At 40.1% G+C, this 23,528-nt stretch overlaps 2 protein-coding genes across 3 annotated transcripts in view; one reads left to right on the top strand and one right to left on the bottom strand.

Moving 5' to 3' along the window:
* The window catches only part of LOC137984933 (sodium/potassium/calcium exchanger 4-like), a 24,677-nt gene extending 7,547 nt beyond the window's left edge, over positions 1-17,130 (top strand). The window contains exons 1-8 of one of the 2 annotated variants that reach the window (XM_068832272.1): positions 1,113-1,237; positions 1,328-1,468; positions 5,657-5,962; positions 6,635-6,738; positions 7,490-7,590; positions 9,086-9,438; positions 12,749-13,102; positions 13,656-17,130. In XM_068832272.1, the coding sequence (XP_068688373.1) occupies positions 1,183-1,237; positions 1,328-1,468; positions 5,657-5,962; positions 6,635-6,738; positions 7,490-7,590; positions 9,086-9,438; positions 12,749-13,102; positions 13,656-13,987 (1,746 nt within the window). In that variant the 5' untranslated portion in view covers positions 1,113-1,182 and the 3' untranslated portion in view covers positions 13,988-17,130. Of the gene's footprint in view, positions 1-1,112; positions 1,238-1,327; positions 1,469-5,656; positions 5,963-6,634; positions 6,739-7,489; positions 7,591-9,085; positions 9,439-12,748; positions 13,103-13,655 lie in introns of those variants that run through there. The other variant, XM_068832273.1, reaches the window with a different exon arrangement.
* Positions 17,131-22,471: 5,341 nt separating this feature from the next.
* LOC137984527 (uncharacterized) lies at positions 22,472-23,433 on the bottom strand. Its single transcript, XM_068831692.1, has 3 exons — positions 23,416-23,433; positions 23,128-23,356; positions 22,472-22,875 (listed from the first exon to the last, which is right to left on the bottom strand). Exons 1-3 carry the CDS (start codon positions 23,431-23,433, stop codon positions 22,472-22,474), a joined length of 651 nt encoding a protein of 216 aa, XP_068687793.1.
* Positions 23,434-23,528: the final 95 nt, after the last annotated feature.

Genomic DNA, 23,528 nt, shown 5'->3' with positions numbered 1-23,528 from the left:
GCTTGGCTAAATCTATTTATTATATAGGCAAACTGATCCGAGTTGTAAAGGAGAATTCTGATGGTTCTCTGAACGGTCCGAATATTGCAATACGGACCGCTAAGATAGCCAGGTCACGAAGCAGCGCATTTGGGTTGCCATTATTATGGGATTGTTTTCGTTTCCTGCATCAGTGCTTTCGATTGTTTCAATAACAATGGAATTAAATGGGCTGAGGTGACAGTTTGCCCATGCGCAGAGACGTGAAAAGGGAAGGACAATGGTTGCTAAGGAAGCTTTTTAGTCGAGAGTCCTACAAAAAAGGTGCATGGATGGTTCCTTGAAGTAAATCTGACATCACTTCAATCAGAAGGCGCTTGCACAACTAGTTCTAGTCCTCCGCCGTGCGTTTAAGTTAAAAACACGTAAAAACTCTCAGGAAACGAAAGGAAGAGGCAGTTTCTTTACCGGATAGGAACCATCCCATCAGTTTTCTTAAACTATAGCATGGAATTTCTATTTGGACAAAAAATGGAACTGATATTTTGTTAAGTGCATCAAAGAAGGGCCATATGACGTCACATTTTTTTTGAGAAATGCTACAGATTTTGTGTTAGAATGTTTTCATACTGTTGCATTAAAAATTTGTGAAAAAACAGTTTTAACTCGCTGAGTTCTTAGGCAGTTTCTGTTTTGGTCACGTGATCGACAGAGTATGGTTGTGAGTCGAACCAGACAAGGGAATGTTAAATAGAACACACTTGGCAAAAATGGATAACTGTAGAGTAAAGGGACTCGAGAAATGACTATTTGAAGGTGTCCATAGCAACGGTTTGGTAGTTAAGAGCCATCCCACTTAAGGTGGCTTGAATCAGTTTCACTAATCTTATAGGGTAGGGTTGTAACTTCAACACTGTACCACGTAACAGCAATGTTATGATACCATATGTAATACCAACTTTTCGACAATTTAAGGTAGTTCTGAATTGTGTCCCATGAATTTTATGAAACTTTTCTGATGGTTCTATCTCAGATGCTACAATAAGAAATGGGGGTCACCGAGTTCATTTTGAGATATAAGCAAGTAAAGACGAAATGTCATGGTAACATATTACGTCACCATAGTGGCGCATTTTGTTAATTAAGCAATAATTGGTGTTTCATAGGGTACCATAACCTTGCTGTTACGTGACACAGTATAGTATGAAACTAATTCCAGTCATCGAGGGTTTGAAACTGCAGGAAGAACGGTTCAAAGGTTTTCTTGTCGAATTGACAAATTGTTCACAAAAGAACTAAGGCAGACAGAGACGATGTGATTCACAAATTCTCTTTTTGCTTTCTTCAGCTATGACGCGAAGAAGGCGATTCAAGGTTCAACTGGGATTCGCAGTAGTTGTGTCGTTATTTCTTTTCTTTGGTTGGAGCTTCGATGATCGCATTGACGAGACAGCAGGAATACCCATAACGCTTTCAGGGGAACTATCAGGTATCTACAAAAATTTATTTCGATTGCTTGCAATGTTTACAACATGAACGGCATTTTTGTATCACTATTTACAAACTCGAGGCGAAGCCGAGAGTTTGAAAAGGGATCCAACACTGTGCAACTTGTGAAATGAATACTTTGTAGGAGTGTCACCGATGTATTAAGCGGCCTTCACACGGCAAACTTAAGTTTGCAAACTCGCCGTGTTGCCAAACTCAAGTTGGTGTGTGTGAAAGACAGTTGTCAAACATGTTGGCAAACTATTGGCGAGAATAGAGACAAATTCTATTGTCGCCAACAGTTTGCCAACGTGTTTGCCGACTGTATGTGACGTTCACACACACACCAACTTGAGTTTGCCGAACTTGAGTTTGCAAACTCAAGTTTGCAGTGTGAAGGCCGCTTTAGAAAAGCGTGCATGCAGCAAACTTGCATTGGCGTGTGCTTTCAAGAGAAATTAGGTATTGTCTTGGGAATTATTGAATGTTTGTATTGAGGCTGTCGTCGGATGTTGAATATTTATCTTATTTTCGGGTAACGACTTCCTCAAATTGACCTTCACGTTTTCAGAGGCACATTTGGATTTTAAAGTTAGTTGTTCATGTTGATGGTCTTAATTGCCCCACTAGCAGATTTATCTCCTTCAACCTCGGAATTCAAACGAATAAAAATAAGGATTTGTATGAATTTATTCTCCAGGGCTTCGAGATGATGCCTTTTGTTCAGGACTAAATTTTAATATATCGAAATTAGGGTTCCTTCTGCAGGTACCGGAGCACAGATTACGTAAAACAAAAGAAACAAAAGACAGAAAACAAAACAACTCCAAATAAACTACTACCAAGTGACCAAAAATACAATGCTTTCCGGTACATGCACAAAGACCCGAAATTGGGCTATTTTATCTTTGAATCTTTATTGAATATACAAGTATAAATACATACCTATATATACATGTTTAACATAATTAGTTAAAAAGTAAAAGTGTATTAAAAATAGTCTATTAATAAACCCAGCTTTAAAACTTTCCGTGTTAAAACAAGGTACAGTAGGCTTGTTTGGGTTCTTAGGCATTTTGACGATTGTTTAACCCCGGGGTAACAAATTATACGGGAGATGAGTAGGTAGGCAACTAATCTTTTTGGACACGAAATATTTGGTTTTATCAACGGAGTTGACAATGTAAATTGACCACCGTACAGGGATAATAAAAGCTGACGTTTCGAGCGTTAGCCCTCGAGGAATTATGGGTTGTGTGTAGTTTTTATAGTCTAGTAGGAGCTACGCTATTGGTGGTAACATGGCAACGTGAAAAATGGGAATACATTAGTTAAATGAAAAGCGTTCGTTAATACCGTGGGGATTAAGGGTGCCAATTTGGAAGATGAATTTTTGCTCCAGATTCTTGCGGCTTTCCGTCGTACCTTGATGTAGGGAAAGGCCGCAGATAGCCATGTGTTCTTTGGAGTAGTTAGTGAGATTAAAATGACGAGCGGCTGGCTTAGATGCATCCTTGTCATTCTTCCCAACATCGCGAATTCGAAGGTGTTCGCGGAATCGGTCGCCTAGTAGTCTACCTGTCTCGCCGATGTATGATTTATTGCATAACGTACAGGTTATGTAATAAATGGTATTTGCGGAGTTACGTATCATGTGAAACGATCGGTGATCTTAACAGATCGCTTAGGTCCCGATATTTTGCTAGTGTTAAGAGTGAAAAGACAAGTTTTGCATCGTGAGCGCGCGCATTTGAAAGTGCCAGGTTGCTCGTTAGTTTTGAGTGTGCTTCTAACTAAAAAGTTGTCTTCGTTTTTGCCGCGTTTGAATGAAATTAGTGCAGGTTACGAATAGATTCTACTTGACGGCAAATATTTTGTTGAGTAATATAAGTGCAGGTCAAGGCGAAACGCCGATAAAAGGGTTCAATAAGTTCACGTCATAAAGGTTTTTACCCGCAAAAATTCTTGAGAAATGGGACTACCGCACAATCGCTTCCGTGAACGAAAGTTGCCCATGCCAAAGCATTGAGATAAAATAAGCCGAAATTAAAACGCGAGAAAATAAATATGGTTTAGAACGCCTTCGTGAACCGGTAACGGCGTTAACCGTGTAGTGCCAGCCTCATAAGGTCCTGAAAAAGGTACATGGGTGCAATGGTCTGACGATGACACTTGATCTTAGCCAAAGGGCCGAGAAGCAATTGAACAGGCCTGTTCCAAACGTCGTGCTACTGCCGTGCCGAACTCAAATGAATTTGGCTTGGCAGTGGCACGACGATGGCATGGCAGCGGTTTCAAACGTCGAACCTAATACAGTAGCGCCAAATTCAAAAGACAAAACAAACCATCCATCCAGCGTAATAGTATGCAGATAATGCAAAATACATTAAATAAATGTATGAATTGAGTTCGGTGCAACAATAGCACGCCGTTTGAAACCAAGTCGTCCTACTGCCGTGCGGCACGGCAAGTCCTGCCGTGCGAAGTAGTCGTGTCGAACCTAAGTCAGCCGTGCCGCGCTTAACGGTTTCAAACGGCGTGCTACTGCCGTGCTTAAATCGAAATGACAATTTCATTTGAGTTCGGCATGGCAGTAGCACGACGTTTGGAACAGGCCTGACTCTCGTAGACGCCATATGCATCATAATGCTTTTTTTTTCAATCGGAATAGTCATTTATCGGAATCCTGACAATTCATCACCTTTATAGGAGACATAAATCTTTTATAGGAATCGTATGAAGGTGAGTGCATTTCCACCCGAAGGCAATCGAGCTATATGCAATGCTTACGGTTGACTTACGGTTGACTTACGGTGTATTTTGATTTGTGTGTTTGGCAAGAAACTCGTATTTTAGAAATCCATAGGTGAGCAACTTGAAATGGCTGGCATTTCATCTTATCAATTGCGATGACCAAAGGGAATATACCGGTTGGGTGTCACAGTTCCTTACGCGCTCCTGCGAAAAGCAATGAAGTCGACACCTTGCAACTCGGACTTTTTGGCGGTGCGAATTGCGGCGTCTATTTCCTAGAAAACACACCAGTACGCGGCTTTCTGATGCTCTGTTGCGTAGTATCAATCATATTGGCTGGAGATGCTTTGAACAAATCGACACAAACTCAGTTCACCTTGGCGAAATTAAAGAATTTAAAACAGCAATGGAAGGAACCAATATGCGAACACAAAGAACCGGCAGCGCTGGCATGACGGGAAGCCTGTGATCACTATGGCTACCGATTGACCCAATAAGATATAAAAAGGCTTTTATGCCCCGGGGGGGAGGTGGGGGGAGGTAGTCCCTTATAAGGGCTTAATGGGGGACGTGCGGCCAGCCAGGGTATGTTTTTCGGAATTTTTGTTTTTCTAATTTTACGCGATTTCAGAGATTTCTGCTTCCAGGGTTGCCACAAGGCACTAGTAGTTCCCTTTTCAGAAAACATAGAAGAAGAAGTGTAAACATGGGCTGTCATTACAAAACAGGGCCTTCTCTTTCTGTTGGTTTAGCTCGCGGGATAGAAACCATGTCTTCCCTTTCAGCATAAAAGCATCTTTTTCTTTATCTCGACTCCCGTTTAAACTACCAGTCCGGAACTCGGAGCTCTGTGTGACGTTGCACTAGTTTGCTGACATTAATTGATAATAACCAGTGTGGAATTATTTGGCGAATATTGTGACACTTATATTTCACTCCACATCACGCATCTTGATATCAACTAACATAGCGAAATCTCTTAAGCAAAGGTGGGGTTAAATATCGGCTTAACGGCGAAGTTAAAATACAAGGAAAAGAAGGTTGGAGCATGCAGAGAAGGAGGAAAAATTATCTTGTAATGCATCAGAAAATGGTATCAGGATGTTAACAAGAAGAACAAAGGCGAGAAGGAACGCACGATAAACTGAACTTGCCCTTAGCCTTGTTGTTATCCGAACTATTCCTTTTTCATTGGCTAGTTGTCAAAGAATGCCCACGCATCATACACCCGCGGAGAAACGCAATTTATCTGGCATTTCATCTGCCATCATGACAGGCCTCGAGATAAAATGATATTATGATCATGTCATAATGATTGATTATATGTGCGAGTGATATGTTGATTAAATGATGCGTTTCTCATCTAAATGACATAACTGGAATATAAAAAGCTTTAGTACTGATACCAGGCCTGTACTGATACCATTGTTTTTAGATGGGTCATTCACAAGAAGAGATCTCCTTGCTCGTGAGAAGGACGAACCCAAAAACTGTACTCCACCATCAATAGCGGAATTCCCTAAAGATCTGTTCAATCAGCATCAAAGGCGGCTTGGTGCAGTCATCATTCATTTTCTAGTTGCATTTTATATGTCCTGGGGCATAGCTATTGTGTGCGATGATTATTTTGTTCCTTGTCTGGAGTTAATTGCCGATAAAATGGGCCTTCAATCAGATGTGGCTGGAGCGACATTTATGGCATTTGGAAGTTCTGCACCTGAACTATTCGCATCGGTGATCGGTGAGTTCCAAAATATTCCTTCAAATTCTAGGGATATAACGAGCATTTCAAAGCTCTTACACAACTCGGTCACGCCCCTGCAGTTGCAGACCATACTATTTCTACCGGCCATAACATCAAATGGGACCATTTTGAAATCCTCGCTACTGGAAAGTCTGACTTGCAGTGTAAAATTAAAGAATCGCTATTAATTAGGGACTTAAAACCCTCTCTTAATGAAAACATTGGTAGTGAGAAGCTTTTTCTTTATTAATTTCTTCCGGAAGTATCAACTACCGGAGGTTACGATTTTGTTATAAAACTTTGTAACTAGTCACCATTGCCTCGCTCAAGTTTTTAAAATTTTTGTGTAACAGTTTTAACCGTCACTTGTGATGATGTATGTTGCAGCATACGAAACGTCAAGTATAAAATGAAAATGTTTGTAACCGCTGTTTGTTTTCTTTTCCTTTTAACTGTATAGTAGCTTGGGATAGATTATCAGAAAACGTAAAAGAATTGCTCAAAATAAGAAAATTTTCAGGGGCGCTCGAGTTTGCTGCCTGCTGAAGACCCAAACTGTATTGCAGTTGGAAAAAAATGGACTCTCAATTGCTTTATGAAAGAAAAAAAATTTTGGGAAAGATTTGTTTACATATCTACGCTTTACTGAGGTTATCTTATATTTTGCAGGTGTGTTCATCACACAAGGCGACATTGGGATCGGTACTATCTTAGGCTCGGCTGTCTTCAATGTGCTTTTTGTAATTGGAGCATGTGGCATAGGAGCTGGAACGGTAATAGTAACTTTTCCTACAAATGTTAAATAAATGCACTGATATTTATTGTAAACTTACATTATCAATGAAAAAGTAAGAAATTATTTCAAAGTTATAAAATAATTTTACTTATATTGAGGCACGGTCACCAATAAGAGACTTGTTAACTTCCAGCTTAAAAACGACTCGAACTCAAGCCGCGTGAATGGCTGCTCACTCCCTTATAACTAAACTAGCAAGCTATCTCGGAGCTGCTCAATAATAAGTTTGTGTTTTATTGCTTAACATGTACTTTTTGTCGAAGTGTGGACATAAATTGATTGTCAAAGGGTAGAAAGCAACTGAAGCAAATATGGCGTCCACAAGATATTTTTGCCCCGGTTTATGATTATGCAGGAAATCTATATCTTAACAAGTGTTATTGAAATCCAAAAAGAAAACTGGGGTTAACCACGCATTTTTCAAAGATAAGTCATGAATAATGTTTGTAAAAGCTTTAAAATACAAAGCAATGTATGGCGTTCTTTCTCAAATTGAAGCTTCATTATCTCTCGAAAATGTATGCTTACCCCCAATGGTCTTTCTAGATACCAAGAGTACTTACTAAGATCTACTTTCTCTGGATAGTTTTAAACCGCGCAAAAATATCCCCGTATTAGTAAGCATCACCGATAGGAAACTCGAGTATCTCGAGATGCGAGGAACGTATGCACAATAACAATAGTACGCATCGCCCTTAACTTGTGTGTGTGTAATTTATTTGGGATAGGTGCTGTATTTGGCTTGGTGGCCTCTTGTCAGAGACAACATGTTCTATCTCCTCAGTGTTGCCATACTCATCGTGGTCCTTATAGATGGCGTCGTAACATGGTGAGACATTTTTCAGTTTTATCTTCCTCTTTACGACTTTTCTACGTATCTTTTCTCTTAAGAATAAAATGCACAAATATTGTATGGTAAAACATTTCAACGACAGACCTTTCTCAGCTGAATCTAACGTCGATCCCAGGATCTCTCTTCTTACAAAAGACAGAGAAATCCTGGGCTTGTAGCCCGCAAAATGAGCGGCAAAACCGCGCGGAGAATGGGTAGGGGCGCAGCGCACCTCCCCATTCTCCGCGCGGCTTTTACCTCTCGTGCCAACAATAGGCTACACAGGCTACTGGGCCTGAGGTTAAATTGAGGGATCAATTCGACGGAAAGACTCGCTCAGTTTGTAGAATAGCAAAATCTTTAATCGGTGTCATTCAGTTTCAAACCTGTTTGAACAGTGTTCATACGGGCGGACATTTTTGTCCTTTCACGTATTTCTATTCGCGTCTCCATGGATCCGAAGAACGATTCGCAATTCGCTACAAATCTACTCGAGCCTAATAAAAAGACCGGTGTGTCTCAAACACAGGTGTCAAGGGGCACTACAGATCACAAATAAACAACACCAAAAGTATCTCCTAGCCCTAATCACTATGCAAAAAATGTTGCTTCGGGTCTAAGGCAAACTTTTTTTGTTCATCAGTGAAGCAGACACTTTAAGTCTTGTCCTGTGAAACGTGACCTGTGTTTAATTAAGAGCCCCCTTCAAAAGATGTAGATGTACATATTCAATAGCTGCAGAAACCCATAAGGGTTGAAACGTGTAACGGCCCCTTGTGTGCTGGGAAACAAGCTTCTGAATATTCAATTGTGCTAAGTACCAAATATGGTACTTTGCACTGAAACATTCAACCAATCAGTTCGCACTGAATATTCGGAAGCTGTGAACGCGCGTTATACGTTTCATCCGTTATGGGTTTCTGATAGCTGTTATTACAGTAACGCCCACGTTTTAGCGTTGTTTGTTTCAGAGAGCGCGGAAACGAGACTTTCGGGGATTCGATCACACATAGAGTAGAGTAAGAGATTTAGCGCGCGAAATACGAAAAAAATGATGAGTTCCTATCCAGAATTTACGTTTTTTCTCAGAAGAAGAGAAACTACAGTTGTTGAATGGAAGCTGCATTCGATAGTTTCGCACCTTTTGGGGTTGTTACTTCGGTTAACACATCCATATGCTATACTTTCCAGGATAAAATTAGGCCAGACAAGCTTCAACTTACTAGAAAAAAGGCGAAGGAAACAGTCAAGAATCAAGAAATCACACTATCCTTCGATAAGAAATTCTTGTTTTGACCGACAGGGCGGCAAAACCGATAACGCATGCGTGAGACATTCGAAACGTTATCGCTCAGCCAATGAACGGTTTTTCCGCCCTATCGTTTGACCCGAAGGCTTCGCTTCGCGCCTTCTGACACTAAGACCGCTGACACGTGGGCTCAACTGTAATAAAAGCTATTTGAGTTTCACTGTTGTCTTATTGATTTCGCAGGCCAGAGGCACTAGCAATGGCATGTTCCTATTCAATCTATATAATTATTATGTACTTTAATAAACGAATCGAGGCTTGGGTCTACAAAATAACGAACACAGGCAGCCCAGAGTTCAAATCCGATCTACACGCTTCAAACGGCATCGGCAAAGCCATTAACAACGGATACGAAAATATAGCTTCTGAAGAAAAGGAAGAAAGCCAAGAAGAGGAAAAGAGTGAATCTGTTACCACTAAAGAACAACCAGACCCTGAAAAGGAAAAGGGTTCAACAGAAAAAGGAGATGATAAGGAACAAGAGAAAATACAAGACGAGAAAGAAGAAGATGATGGCGAAGCGAAACCACTTATGAGTAAGTTTTATACATCTACTGATCTCGGTCTATGCAAATAATGGGCAACTTGACTTCTAAATTGGAAGCAGAGATAGCAGACTGGAGTTGAGAGCACTGGCCTTTCATTAAAAGGGCCTTTGATCTACTTGGGCGACATCAACGAAAACTTCACCTCAAAATAAAACTTTGCTGTATCGTAAGTCCTTCACGATTACATGTATTCTAACTCGTTCAAATCGCGCAGTGTCGGCGAAGTATCCCAAAAACAAATTGGTGCGAGTGGTTTCAGGGTAAAAATATAGAATGAAAGATTCTCTGTTGCATTCTTACGTTGCCGTCAAAACTCAAAAGGGACCTTAAGATCTACGACGGCGACGTCGACGAAAATGTGACTTCAAAATAGAACTTTGCTCTAGTGTAAGCCTTTCGCGATTATTCCGCCTCGTTCACGCCGCACAATATGGGCGAAGTATTCTAAAAATATATTGGTACGAGCGGTTTCAGAGTGAAAATAGAGAATGAAAGATTCTCTGCTACATGCTCACGTTGTCGTCAAAATCTAAAATTTAGTGATTTCATGTCATCGTCATGCAGAGAACCGCAAAAATATTAGCTAAAATCCGTGCCGCACGTGCAGCACGATTATTTATGCTCATTTAACTAATGATATCATTGTGTTGCGGCGTTTTAGTCGACGTCGTCGTCGTTTATCTTAAGCTCCCTAAATTTGGTGATTTCACGGCGTTGTCGTGCAGAGTACGGCAGAAATACTTCCTAAAATGCGTGCCACACGTGCAGCACGTGCAGCACGATTTGTTTCTTCTTTTAACCAATGATAATAGGGAGATTAAGCAACGACAACGGCCACGGCAACGAGAACGTCACAAATTTGAATATTTAAGGCTTGTTTTCACTAGCGACGGAGTCTGAGTCGGAGTCGCTAATTTCCCTTTCGTAAACAAGCGATGCCATTTTTGATGGGCATGTACTAAAACGAGGAACAACGGAACACCAGAACACCGGAACACCCCGGAACACCGGAACAATCTGGAACACCGGAACACTCCGGAACACCCTGGAAGTGACCCAAAACCCTCAATTCGGCTAACCCTAGGCCTAGGGTTAGCCAAATTGAGGGTTTTGGGTTACTTCCAGGGTGTTCCGGAGTGTTAAGGTGTTCCTGGTTTTAGTACATGCCTTTTTGATAGTCGATGCCATTCGTAGTAACCAAGCCTTTTTATTCGGTTAGCTTTCAATAAATTGTTAGGATTAGTTTCATTTAAATACTTTAAAATTGCCAATTTAAAGCCGTTGTTTTGGTAGTGTAGAGGTTAAGTGCATGCATTTGCTATTAAGTCATTGAACCGAATTCGACATCGTTCGATCAACTTTTTCTAATTTTTTTCTAAGGTTTTTTCTCAGTTTTTTTAAAATTCTAAGTGACAAACGCTGCTAATCTAGTCCTAGATTAAGTATTTTTTCCTCATTTGCAAACGACAAACTTAAGTCTCGTCCAGATGGCATCGCTTGTTTACGAAAGGCGGGAAAATTTTGTCGGAGTCGTAAGAGCGCTTATGACCTACTGAAAATCAAAGCTCGGAGTTGTAAGCTGAGTCATCAGCTCGAATGAATCGGAGTCAGAAGAACCAGAACGTTCCCAATTTCTTCAGACTCCGCTTGACTCCGTCGCTTATGATCCCGAAGTGAGTGAAACTAGATTGTCGGAATCGGAAGCAGAAGCGAAAGAACTAACCAATCACAATACTTGGAATCGAGCATTGTGATTGGTTTATTCTTCCGTTTCTGCTTCCGACTCCGACAAATCAGTTTTCACTGGATTCCGACTCTGACCCCGACTCTGTCGTTAGTGAAAACCAGCCTTTAGTTGGAAAAAAAAAAAAAGCTTTTCCCACCCTGCACGTGCGTTTTTCAATTTTGTCCATTTCTTTGCCGTCCTCTTCAAAACAACGTGAAATGGCTAATTTTGAGGTTTTAACTTATGGAGAACGCCAGCACTTGAGAATGTATTTTCATTTTCTCCCCTAAACTAAGCGCCGTTCCGACCAGTGTCATTTTTGAGGAACTACCACACCCTTGTCATATTAAAAAGGTTGAAATAGTCAACAAGCGATAACAATAACCTGAATTTATATTTTGAGATGATGTTCTGATTGCCGTCGTCGTCGTCGGAATGAGTTTAAGAGCGTTTAAACTTTGCTCCAACAACCATTCAACACTTCTTTTGTTATCGCGAATGTTGAATGAACTTGAAGCCGTTAAACCTCCCCTCCCCCCTCCCTCCCTCCCTCTTTCAACATTGTTGGGTATGCGCGGTCTCTTAATGACATATTCATGTCTGTATTCATAGTAACAAGTCCGTATCCATAGTAACGACGCGGCTTAAGCCCGGGACCGAATACCAGGCCTCTCGTGAAGCTGTGTTGAATCAAATGTTCATGATGTGTTGAACTGAAGCGTTTAACCACCCCAGCAGACAACATCGTTCAACGTCATTCAACAAATCGAACGGATATTGAAGCAAATGTTGACAACATTTGCTCGGGCCTTTAAGGTTGCGTTTGTGGGTTCTCTTGTCTGTCCCGACAGGTTTTTGTCCGGGTATTCCCGGTTTGGCCTCCTCACAAAAGTTGATCTAATCGGATTTGACTTATAGTCTCCCGGAGCTGTAGAATACTTTGTTAAAGAATTAAATCTTTTACTGGAAATAGTGTATTGAAACATAGAACGTTTCGGCCATAAACCATGGCCTTCATCAGCTAATGCTGGAGGTCACGTGACCTGGACAGATCACGTGACAGGCGACTAGGAAAGCGCCTCAGCACCCGGTCCCAGTAAAAGATTTAATTCTCTACTGGATGATTAGAAATTATGTTTAGTTATGTAGAATACTTTGCTCGGGTGCATAAGTGAGGGGACATTTAGAGTGGCTTTCAATTGAGTGTCGAAAATAATTAGTGAATTACTTTAATTTGGTTTTGCATTACTTCACTCAGTGATTGGTTCAAAGTTCTCGCGCCAATGTTTCAACCAATCAGAAGTGAAACCAAAACCAATCGTGGCTCGCGCGTGCAGATTTTCCCGCGCTTTGTGTCGGCTACGTTTAATAACTTTGAATTTTGATTGGTTTACTGGATTGTCTCCGTCCTTTTTGATTGGCCAAAGTAATTACTTTGGTTTTAGTTTTACGACATTCATTTGAAAACTGCTCTATTACGTGAGTTGAATAGCTTTTGCGATACTGTGAGCGTTAAATTGAGAGAAAGCAAGCCACGCCTGAAAGTGATAGTAAGTTACTTTTTCTACTCAGGCAGTGGTGGTGACCATTTAAAGCACCGCCCGGTCCCAGATCTCACGCTAGGGACGCCGTTCAACCCCCCGGAGGGACTGGCGGCCAGATTATGCTGGTTCATTGGCCTCCCAATCAACATAGCGTACTATTTCACCATTCCGGATGTGAAGAAGGAATCCTGCCACAATTGGGTGGCTGTCACTTTTATAGCTTGCATTTTCTGGATCGGAGTCTCATCATACACTCTCGTCTGGATGGTTACAATTATTGGATACACGTTCGGGATCCCGGATGCAATCATGGGTCTCACACTCGTCGCTTTTGGAAGCAGTATACCAGATTGCTCATCGAGCCTGTTCATCGCTCGGAAAGGTAGGCTAGTTTTCTATTCCACTTCATCATATTGCTGGTTTCGTATCTCGCGATCAGACGCCGTGATTCTGCTGAAATCAAAGAAGGCGCAAGCATAAAAAATGGAGCTCAACTCTAGAAGAAATAGTTGAGGGAAACAGTATAGTAGTCATTTCTTTGTTCAGGGGTAAAGAATAGTCACCATGACGTTGTTTGAAGAACTAGAATAAGACGCCGCATCAAAAGCAGCAGTTTCGCATGGATGTCATTTGGAGCGTCACGAAACATTCCCTGGACGCATTGCGTGACGGCCTAAATGACGGCTCAACTGTCTGTCGGTAAAAGGCGCCATATTTAACATTAAAAACCTTTCCTCGGCCTGAAAGCAACAATTAAGCAGTCCGCTCCAAGCCAAGCTTTCCTCGAGCGTTTTTAGGGAGGAGAGAAAAGATTCCCAAAATACATCTGAAGGTTCGAAAGAACCTGGGAGAATAGGCCTCGGAAGGAGTTTGCAGTGGGCTAAAGTTTTTATTTTGCATCGTTTAGTGAAACGCTTCCTTTTGTTATTTTTCAGGTGACGGCGACATGGCTGTATCAAACACAGTCGGCAGTAACACGTTTGACATCCTTCTTTGCCTCGGTGTACCATGGTTTATTAAGACAACACTCTGGGGTAATCATGAACCGATTGTTGTCAGCAGTCGTGGACTTTTTATGTCGTGTTTTTTCATCTTGGGGTCCGTTGCCATTGCCTTTTTTGTTCTATTTTTAAACAAATGGGTTTTGAACCGAAAAGTTGGCTGTGTGTTTATAGTTATTTATTTGATATTTTTGGCAGGGTCGATATTTGTTGAAATGTACGTTTTTGCAGGATTTAACCCATCTATGTGCATCGTTGATGTTTGAATAACGATAGTTTTTCTTTACCTTCTAAGCCCGGTCGTTCGAAAGCCGATTAACTTAATCCAGGATTAGCGTAAACTTTTGTTTCAAGTTTTCAACTTTTTGGTAAAAGTTTCTTTTGCTTATTTTTGTTTCTCAAGATTGACTTCTTTTAATGTAAAGTTTTGCCGAATATCAGCGTTGAACAACACTTGGGAGTAGAGAAATAAACTCCTGGGTTAGTTTTTAATCTAGGATTAGCGCTAATCGGCTATTGAACAACCGGGCCCTGAAGAGTGATTTTAATCTGTGGAGAATTTAGAAAGCACCCAAGAGACAGGCCCGCGAAGGGGAACTGGGACGAATGCCGAGGAGGAAACAAGGCAGGTCCCTTTCCATTCCAACACGATCTTTTCCTTAAATGAGGGATTATCCTTGATTGTCAGTTTGCTCCAAATGAAGTATTATCTTCCATTTAGATTACTTTGTCCCAGGACTTGTGGTAGCGGATAAAAGAAAAAAAAAATTAAAGTTGTCTGTCGACAGGACTTGAGACCGGAGTACCCACTTTGAAGGAACTGTTTCAGGGGCACCCAACGAGAATATAGTTCAAAACCACTTAAACATAGCATTGTTAAACGTATTTTAGTATTTAAATGGTAGATATAGGCATATTTTTATCCCCCAGAAATTTTTCATCTGTTCGGATTTCCTAGCTGAAAGTCTAGTGATCCGAAAATTATAGGGAGCAAAACTTACCTTTTCGAAAATTTCAACCAGAAAAAAGGGTCCCGAAAATTGTAGGTGACCTTTGTTAGGGTAAAAATCCGTTAAAAATTGGTAATTATACCATTTTTCAGATGTTCGATAATCCTAGGAGAGGCAGGCTAGCAAGAAATTTTAAAAAAATGTTCCGAAAATTCTAGATCTCAAATCGTGATCCGAACAGATATTTTCCGAAAATTGACGTTGGGTGCCCCTGCTGCTTTTATCCACTTAACCACTACAGATCACCTGACTGGTAAACGTGCCGATTATTTACCAAACATATTAGTATATATATGTAATCATTGCTGAATAATGGTTAAGTCTAAGTCGTGGATTCGTCATGGTGTTATATTAAATGGTCCCAGTACATCATCCATCGTCCACAAAAAGGGTCTAACATTGACCAGACAGTGTGGGATTGCAAACGAAAGCAAAATATGGGCAAAAACACTTTAAATTTAGGCAAAATTCAATATATTCAAGTCCGTAGATTGATAATTTAGACGACTGAACAAAACCATGGACTCAGTATATAACGAATGAAACAAATCTACGTTTATACTGAATCAGTGTAATAATAAATTTTCAGATATCAGTAAGAGATGTGGATGTGTGGCTTATAAAGGTTCTATACATTTGTCTTGCCATTTAAAAATTGTTGTTTCTTTTTACTAAAAAAGCTTTTTTACACGCATTTGCTTCTTCGCGAAAATTTCATCTTAGTCGTGCCGTGTACTGAGATGTCGTTTACTGTAAATGCATCTACCAAAACGTTCTAGAGTTTATTGAAGTATAGTGTATTGTAATGTAATTTAGGGCATCGAGTAGAGAACTGTTATACCGTGGATGCCAGAAGAATGTTTTCCATGGTCCGAGACAACGCTACGCAAGACGAAGACAATTGAGTTCTTAGTCGTTACCTTTGACCTGAGTAGCGTTCTCTCGAACCTTGGAAAACACTCCTCTGGTACCTAGGCCAGGGTTGTTACTGCAAAGCGTTCAAAACATAGTGGAGTGAAATTTATGCAGCTTCTATAGCTACATAGCAACATAGCTTTTATAGCTTCTATCAAATAGAATAAGTTTTGGCTAATCTGCCACTTACTATAAAATAAAGTTGCAAAACAGTGAAAAGAAAAATTTTATTATGATCGGAGAATACACCATTTTACAGTTGTAACTACGTTACCTGGACTAAGAATGGAAGCGAGGCTGCCGGTTACCCTGTTTTGATACAACAAACCTTTTTGCTTTTCTAATGTTATTGTAGACTCGTCTGAATAACAACAACACAATTTATCTGACAAAGGAAGTGTGGTCTGTATCAATAAAATGTCACCGGCAGCCTCGCAGCCATTCAGACGCTTGGTCACTGAGCAAACAACGGTAAAGCTAAGAGAGTCAAAACTCTCTCACCATTTATGACTAACATTTGCGACAAACACCAGTTTCTGCGTTGACGCATTGTGATTTACTTCTGCAGTTGAAAGCCATCCATCCTGGCCATTTAAAGATGGTCAACTAGTGTCCATTTCTTTTTATCTCTTATAAGCAGCAAGTCGAACACTGAGTCTACGCCTCAACGCAAGTTTTAAAGCTGACACCACGGAATATGAAGAGACTACTGGTAGCCTACACTTTGTTCGAATGATTTTTAGCCGACTTCCTTTAAGTTCACAGTATTTCTGAGATTATTTTTAAATGTTACAATATATTGGTCAATATCCAGTTCAATTCCGTAGTCCGAAGTTTAAAGTGCAAAGTCCACATTGTGTCACCCAATTACTTTGTTAAGTGCGATCGTAGAATAACTGTTCACTTTTAAAACTGTCGTTAAAGGCGTTGACTCCAATCAAAACCAGTAAACAGATGCTTTACAAGTTTTTACCATGGTATTTCAAAATATTTCACCCTTTTTTTTAAACCAGCAATACCGGGAGAAATTAGCCCAGTAAGATGTGATACCGAGTTATACGATAGCCGGACATTGCATTGCGTGTAACGAAAACACAAAAACTCGTTTCCGGTCACGAACACAATTCTTTAATAAACTATACGTTCCATGAGCGTACACTTGGTTGCCTGTGGTACGTGTTACTCAAAAACAGAAGGGACTGAGTTGGGTGGTACTGAACTGCAGCGTTTCAGGCAATTTTTTGAAGTCGTGGGTCATTAAGACCATTTAAGGGCTCACCCAGAAGTCGTGCCAGCAGAGGCCCTTTGGCTCACACGTTGATACGACGAAACAGATCTTGAGCTACCAGCCTATTAATCATTTGTCAGAAACAAAAAAAATGCTGTCATCTTTAGAAAAAAAGAGGCACGTATTGTCAACTGAGCTGCGTTTTGCCTTCCAGGAGTTTCAAGTTTTCTTTGCGTAATATGTAGCTCTAGTAGTACACGATATTGTTTTGGTATTGTATATCATTGTAGTGCTATGGTAGAAGTCTTAGGTTAATACTCCTCCCCCCCCCCCCCCCCCCCACCTGAGAAGAAGGTTTCTAGCAAAATACTAAACCCAGAAAGATTGAAGAAAATAAAAGGGAATTCTAGGCTGACATGTTGATCATTTTCAAGTTCCCTCACAACGTGCAAAGCATGCACTCTGAGCGTCTGACAGCTATGTATTACAAAAGTCCACTTAAGTCAATCCCTGGGTCTGGTGGGTTTAATATCTGGATGGGTGACCTAAAAAATTTACCCCATTGGAACAGAAGCATAGGACTGAAAATTCTGTTTTAACAGGTAAAAATGCAAACTAAGGAAGGTACAGATTCTGCTAGTTTGCTTTACGGAAAACAAATATTGATGCAAAAGTAAATGAATATTGAGACAGTTTTTAGGAAGAGCAGAAGGGAGTTTTCAGGAAGGTCGATCGAGAATAAAATATTTTGTCATCAGCAACAAAATTTACGACTTAAAAACAACATTAATTTTGAACCGCGAATATAAAAAGTTATCATCAGCGAAAAACACTTTGGGAGATTTTTGCTACTTTCAATTTTGTTATTGTACTTTTGGCTGCACAAGTAAATCGCAAAATCGAAAGTGACATCGAATTCAGCTGGCGCCATGATCAAGTTACCGCGGCGTGTTTACTCGCGAAACAGTGAAGCATCTGTGTCAAATGATAGACAAGATACCGGGTTTTTGCTTTTGTTAGTTTTCTTTTTCTTTGAAGTGTTATAAGGTTTGACAAGAAATGTGCGAATTCAACACAAAGATCACTATCGCTTAACTCTTGAGGCTGGCCATTGTTCCTGCAAAGTCAAAAATTTTCTCTCCGAGAGGAGGTTATTTATCACCAGGTAATTCCATCGTTTTGGAAATAGGAGCTACTTTATTATTACATACATACATACATACATACATACATACATACTTTATTTGGTCTTGCAGGTTAAAAAAACTGGCAGCCATTGGCTGATGTGGACCTGCATTACTAACATACATATTTACAATTAACAAAGTAAAAAAGACCAAATATGTACAATATACTAATAATAATAAAATAATGTTTATTAATGTCAATAATAATAAAAATGAGGTGATTTATTTGTGATCAATGAACTTTCCTTTTCAAAAGTGAAATTGTTAATTTCATCAGCGTCACAATTTTTTGCTGATTTTGGGGCTCATTTTGTTGAAACTCAAGCACGCTTCCAACAGACCTGTTTATCTTCGTGACTTATGCACGAGCTGCTTACAGCACACTACCCCAAGAGAATCCTCCGGTATCACATTTCAACCCACGTATGCAAATTTATTATGCTCGAAAATTACACAACGTGATAAATTCACAAAAGCTGGAAATCTCACAAAAAAAAATTCCAGCGAAAAATTTATCGAAATAAACAACATATCTGCTATTATTAAAAACTGGATCATTGGATAATGCAATTCGAGAGTTTTGATTGGCTAAGCCATCATGGGTTATGAGCCATTATACCATGATCTACAAACACGGCCAAGCATATGCGTGAGTTTTTGGACCTTTTTGTTTTTATTGTAGTCTAGTTTTCTATATTTTGGGGGCGTTTTTAATAAAACAATTATTCCACTCGCGCTTGTTGGATATGAGATCATTATAGCCAACTCGGCGCTACACGCCTCGTTGGCTATCTATCATCTCATATCCAACGCGTGCTCACGGAATAATTGTTAATTATAGGCAAGAAACCCTGCCTATTTCAATTGCGTGTGTGTAAACAAGACACATCATTCGTGTCACAAAGAATACGCAACTAAATAAATTTCTGACAGTTCACATGAAACCCTTTTCGAAAGAACCTTGACCGTAAATAATGAAGCACAAGAGACAACAAGCTTTCATTCAAATAATTGTTCACTGCCCCATTTCCAATTTGTTTTTACCTTTGCAGAGTTGAGTACAAAATAAATGTAAGTTTCCAGACAACTTAGATGGGACTTCAGTAAACACTGTGATGCCTTCAAGGCTTTCGATTCCTTCAATGTTTGTTAAATTCATAAAAAACTTGCCATTTGATTTCAGTGTTATATACATTACCAAGTTAGTAAAATATTAGAAACAAAGCTCACTTGATATCCAACGACGAAAAATGAAATTGTTGTCGAAGACTATTACTCGTCGCTTTAAAGATTCCAGATATATATATTTTCACCGCCTGTCTTGTTCATCCAATTGACGTTCTATTCTTGAGCTCAATGAGGGTATATTTTGTTTAAAGATCCACTAAAACGCCATTAGCGGTACACTAACTTTCGACGCCATTGAAGGTTAACAAGAACTAGTGAAATTTGCAATTGTTACCGGAAGACTGTGCAGAGTTGAGTACAAATAAATAAAAATATCCAGACAACAGAGATCACATGCACAGATCCACTTAAGATGTTCGATTCCTTCTCTGTCTTTGTTGAACCCATAAGCAGCTCACTTTGATTTCACTTTGACACAGCTCACTTTGATTTCGGCTAGACGGGCGAAAGGTTGTTGTCGAAGTCCATTACTCGTCGCTTTTACGATTCCAGATATTTATTTTTGACCGCCTGTCTTGTTTATCCAATTGACTTTCCATTCTTGAGGTCCATAGGGGTATATTTTGTTTAAAGATGCACTAAAACGCCATTCGCGTTACAATGACTTTCGATGCCATTGCAAGTTAATTAAGTGTTCTCCTGTGTGCACCAGAGAAATCTACGCATTACCCCTACCCCAACAAACCTAACAAAATATGCACAGAAGACTCTATGCACAAAGACACCACTTAGCAGGGGAGTGACGGGCAAGACTTTTACCGACACGGGAAAAAAATAGAATAAATAAAATAAATAAAAAATGCAGAGAAATATTACTGATTTTCCGACTGGGATTGCCATACTGGCAACCCAGCAAAAAGGGAACTTTAGATCTACGAGGGCGCTGGACGTCGATCAAAATGTCTTGGCCTCAAATTAAAATTTTCCACTATTGTAAGTGTTTCAAAATTTTTCTATCTAGTCCATCTCACCTAATGTGGGTAAGGTGTCAGGAAAATGATTTGCGTATTTCAGAGAAAAAATAGAGAATAAATGGTTAACAGTTGTAAAGCTAAAATTGTCGTTAAGACCTCCAATTTGGCGATTTCAATATATTAAGCACTTAATGACTGGTCCCGAGGGAAACAGTTAATTTTGTTTCCCGAGAATCTCAATGTTTCCCGCGGCTGCGCCACGGAGAAACATTGAGATTCGAGGGAAACAAAATTCACTGTTTCCCTCGGGACCAGTCATTAAGGTTACTGCTAGCCTTTTCGGTCTCGAATTTTGCAAAAATTTAAAAAGCCACCATAAGATAGCTCATTATATTTACTTTGTTCCAAAAAAGAAATTATTTGAAAATGTGCAGCACGTGCAACACGATTTTCCTCTTTTCACTAATGAGTGTTATTGTTTTGTAGCGTTGTCGTTACCGTAGCGGTCATAGCTTCTTAAACTCTCCAGTGATACCATTTTGCATCAACGAGTGATAGCTGCCATTCAAATATTTAATTCTAACAGAGGAGGACTGTAAGTGAAATTAAGCACACTTCCTGCAGGAATAGGTCAGTAACACACAGTCTATTCCCTCGCGAGTGGTAAGCCCAAAGTCATGCCACAAGACAACTCTTTGAAATGCTGTGCGAGTGTGAGGAATGTCATCTGGCATGACTTGCGGAATCATATACTTTACCACATTGTAATAAATGCAGAATGAATTAGAATGCGTAACAGTCTATTGGTATTTTTCTCGATCTTCTTCAAACCGTTTTTTCTGAATATCAAAAGCTTGCTGTTGTCATTGGAGGCCAGCCGGAGGTTATGTTATCTAGCGCAACCGGCGAGATCTATTTCTAAATCCAATGATGAATCTTCGCCAAAGTACTAATAAGACACGTATGCGCCTTGTTCCTAAGGTTATGTTATTTATTCCCCTTCCTTGGGCTTCTTACTCTCACAAGTTACCACAAAATGGAAAGTCTTACGCGGCTTTGTTACGACACATTAAACAGCAAATAAGGGCTGGCCGTTCATGAAAACGATCTTATGTTTAAGCAATGCAGATCAGTTAATTTATTTGTGTAATTCATTCCGCATAGTTACATTCCGAATAATTATTCAAACTTGAAACCATCTGCGCCGTTTCCATGAAAGATAAAAATAATGTGGTATGTGGTAATGCGTAAAACACATGTCATCACCTGATTCTTCTATTGTTTGCGTGAATTTTCACCATAGGCAGCGTTCAAACCGTTTCCTCTATATATTACAACCACGCTGACTAATTCGAATGTAAGCAAGAGTCTATCACCCAAAAAGTAAAATAATTGACCGAGTCCCCATCAGCCTGAGAAAACTGTATATTTTTAAACAATAAAGCAAATCGGCAAACTCAATGTCGTATTCACTTCAAACCAAGTTCAAGTTCACTGAACACTAAAAGTTTGCACCATTGCTAATTGAGGCGTGCAGTGCATGCATCGCAATGGCATACATGGCACTAAACTTACAAGAAACGATATCAAGATAACATAACCCTTTGGGAATTGACCGTTTTGTTTCAGGGTACAACATTAAGTTACCCGATTTGGTCTATTCTTGTCTTGCACTCACGTGATTAGACGGCCATGTTGGTTTACAAAACAAAAGCAAAATGTCGCTCGCGTGTTATATAAGAATAAAGCCAAATTCCCAAAAGACTTTTTCGCTGTTGTTCAGTGCACCAACGTGGCAACCAAAGACGTCAGGTTCAAGCCAATGATTCTTTCTTTTCCCGCAAAACCTGGTCTAAAAATGGACACTTTTTTGACGCTGATGAAGACAAACCTGATAATTGATTCTTACACCTGGGTAATGAACTCATGATGCAAGCCAAAGTAAAATCATAAACTGCATACCAACGTGATCTGAAAAAAAAGTAACTTCGGCAGTGCTAAAGAAGTTTCTCCCTGGCATCTAAACAACAAAAAAATCTCCAAACAGCTTCATACGAACATTTAACACCAATTGATGAGACTCCAGCGAGGAAGAAAGAAAACCTAACAAGTGCTGTGTGAGCCCGAGTTCGAATCATGGTAAATATCAGCCGTCCTTGCATGATCTTCTCCGGACAGTTTTATCCGCACATCAAATGCCCGATACTTAACGAATGCTGTGTGGCCGCCCTAAGGGAATCGTATTATTAGCTCTGTTTGCATCATCTTTTCCCAACCCTTTTATCCGTATATCTAACGACCGTTGCTTTCACTGTAGAGCAGAGGTAAAATCATCTAACGAATTCTGTATCACCCCAAGTAAATGGTAGCTATCAGCTGTGCTTGCATGATCTTCTCTGAACACTTTTAATAGCACTAGCAATGCCCGTTTAGCAGACTGATGAGCAAAAGTAAAATCACCTAACGAATGCTGTGTCACCCCGAGTGAATCGTAACTTTCCGCTGTGCTTGCATGATCTTCTCCGAACACTTTTATTCGCATTTGCAATGCCCGTTTGCCAGACTGGAGAGCAGAGGTAAAATCACCTAACGAATAGTGTGTCACCCCGAGTGAATGATAACTATCGGCTGTGCTTGCATGATCTTCTTTGAAGACTTTTATGCGAACTAGCAATGCCCGTTTGGCAGACTGGAGAGCAGAGGTAAAATCACCTAACGAATTCCGTATCACACCAAGTAAATGTCAACTATCAGCTGTGCTTGCATGATCTTCTCCGAACACTTTTATTCGCACTTGCAATGCCCGTTTGGTAGACTGGAGAGCAGAGGTAAAATCATGTAACGAATTCTGTATCACCCCAAGTAAATGTCAACTATCAGCTGTGCTTGCATGATCTTCTCCGAAAACTTTTATTCGGACTTGCAATGCCCGTTTGGTAGACTGGTGAGCAGAGGTAAAATCACCTAACGAATGCTGTGTCACCCCGAGTAAATCGTAACTATCAGCTGTGCTTGCATGATCTTCTCTGAATAGTTTTATTCGCACTTGCAATGCCCGTTTAGCAGCCTGGAGAGCAGAGGTAAAATCACCTAACGAATACAGTGTCACCCCAAGTGAATGGTAACTATTAGCTGTGCTACCATGATCTTGTCCAATCACTTTTGTCCGTATATCTAACGACCGTTGCTTTGACTGTAGAGCAGAGGTAAAATAACCTAACGAACTCTGTATCACCCCAAGTAAATGGAAACTATCAGCTGTGCTTGCATGATCGTCTCCGAACACTTTTATTCGCACTTGCAATGCCCGTTTGGCAGACTGGAGAGCAGAGGTAAAATCAAATAACGAATCCTGTGTCACCCCG

Source organism: Montipora foliosa, chromosome 14, assembly GCF_036669935.1.
Source record: "Montipora foliosa isolate CH-2021 chromosome 14, ASM3666993v2, whole genome shotgun sequence".
Taxonomy (NCBI): domain Eukaryota; kingdom Metazoa; phylum Cnidaria; class Anthozoa; order Scleractinia; family Acroporidae; genus Montipora; species Montipora foliosa.
This window is presented reverse-complemented; position numbering and strand designations above follow the sequence as displayed.

Bases quoted from the DNA above. Each gene is read 5' to 3' on its own strand.
- LOC137984527 (XM_068831692.1), bottom strand. The intron at 22,876-23,127 runs GTGATTTTACCT...GGAATTCGTTAG, and splicing joins GGTGACACAGCATTCGTTAG to GTGATTTTACCTCTGCTCTC.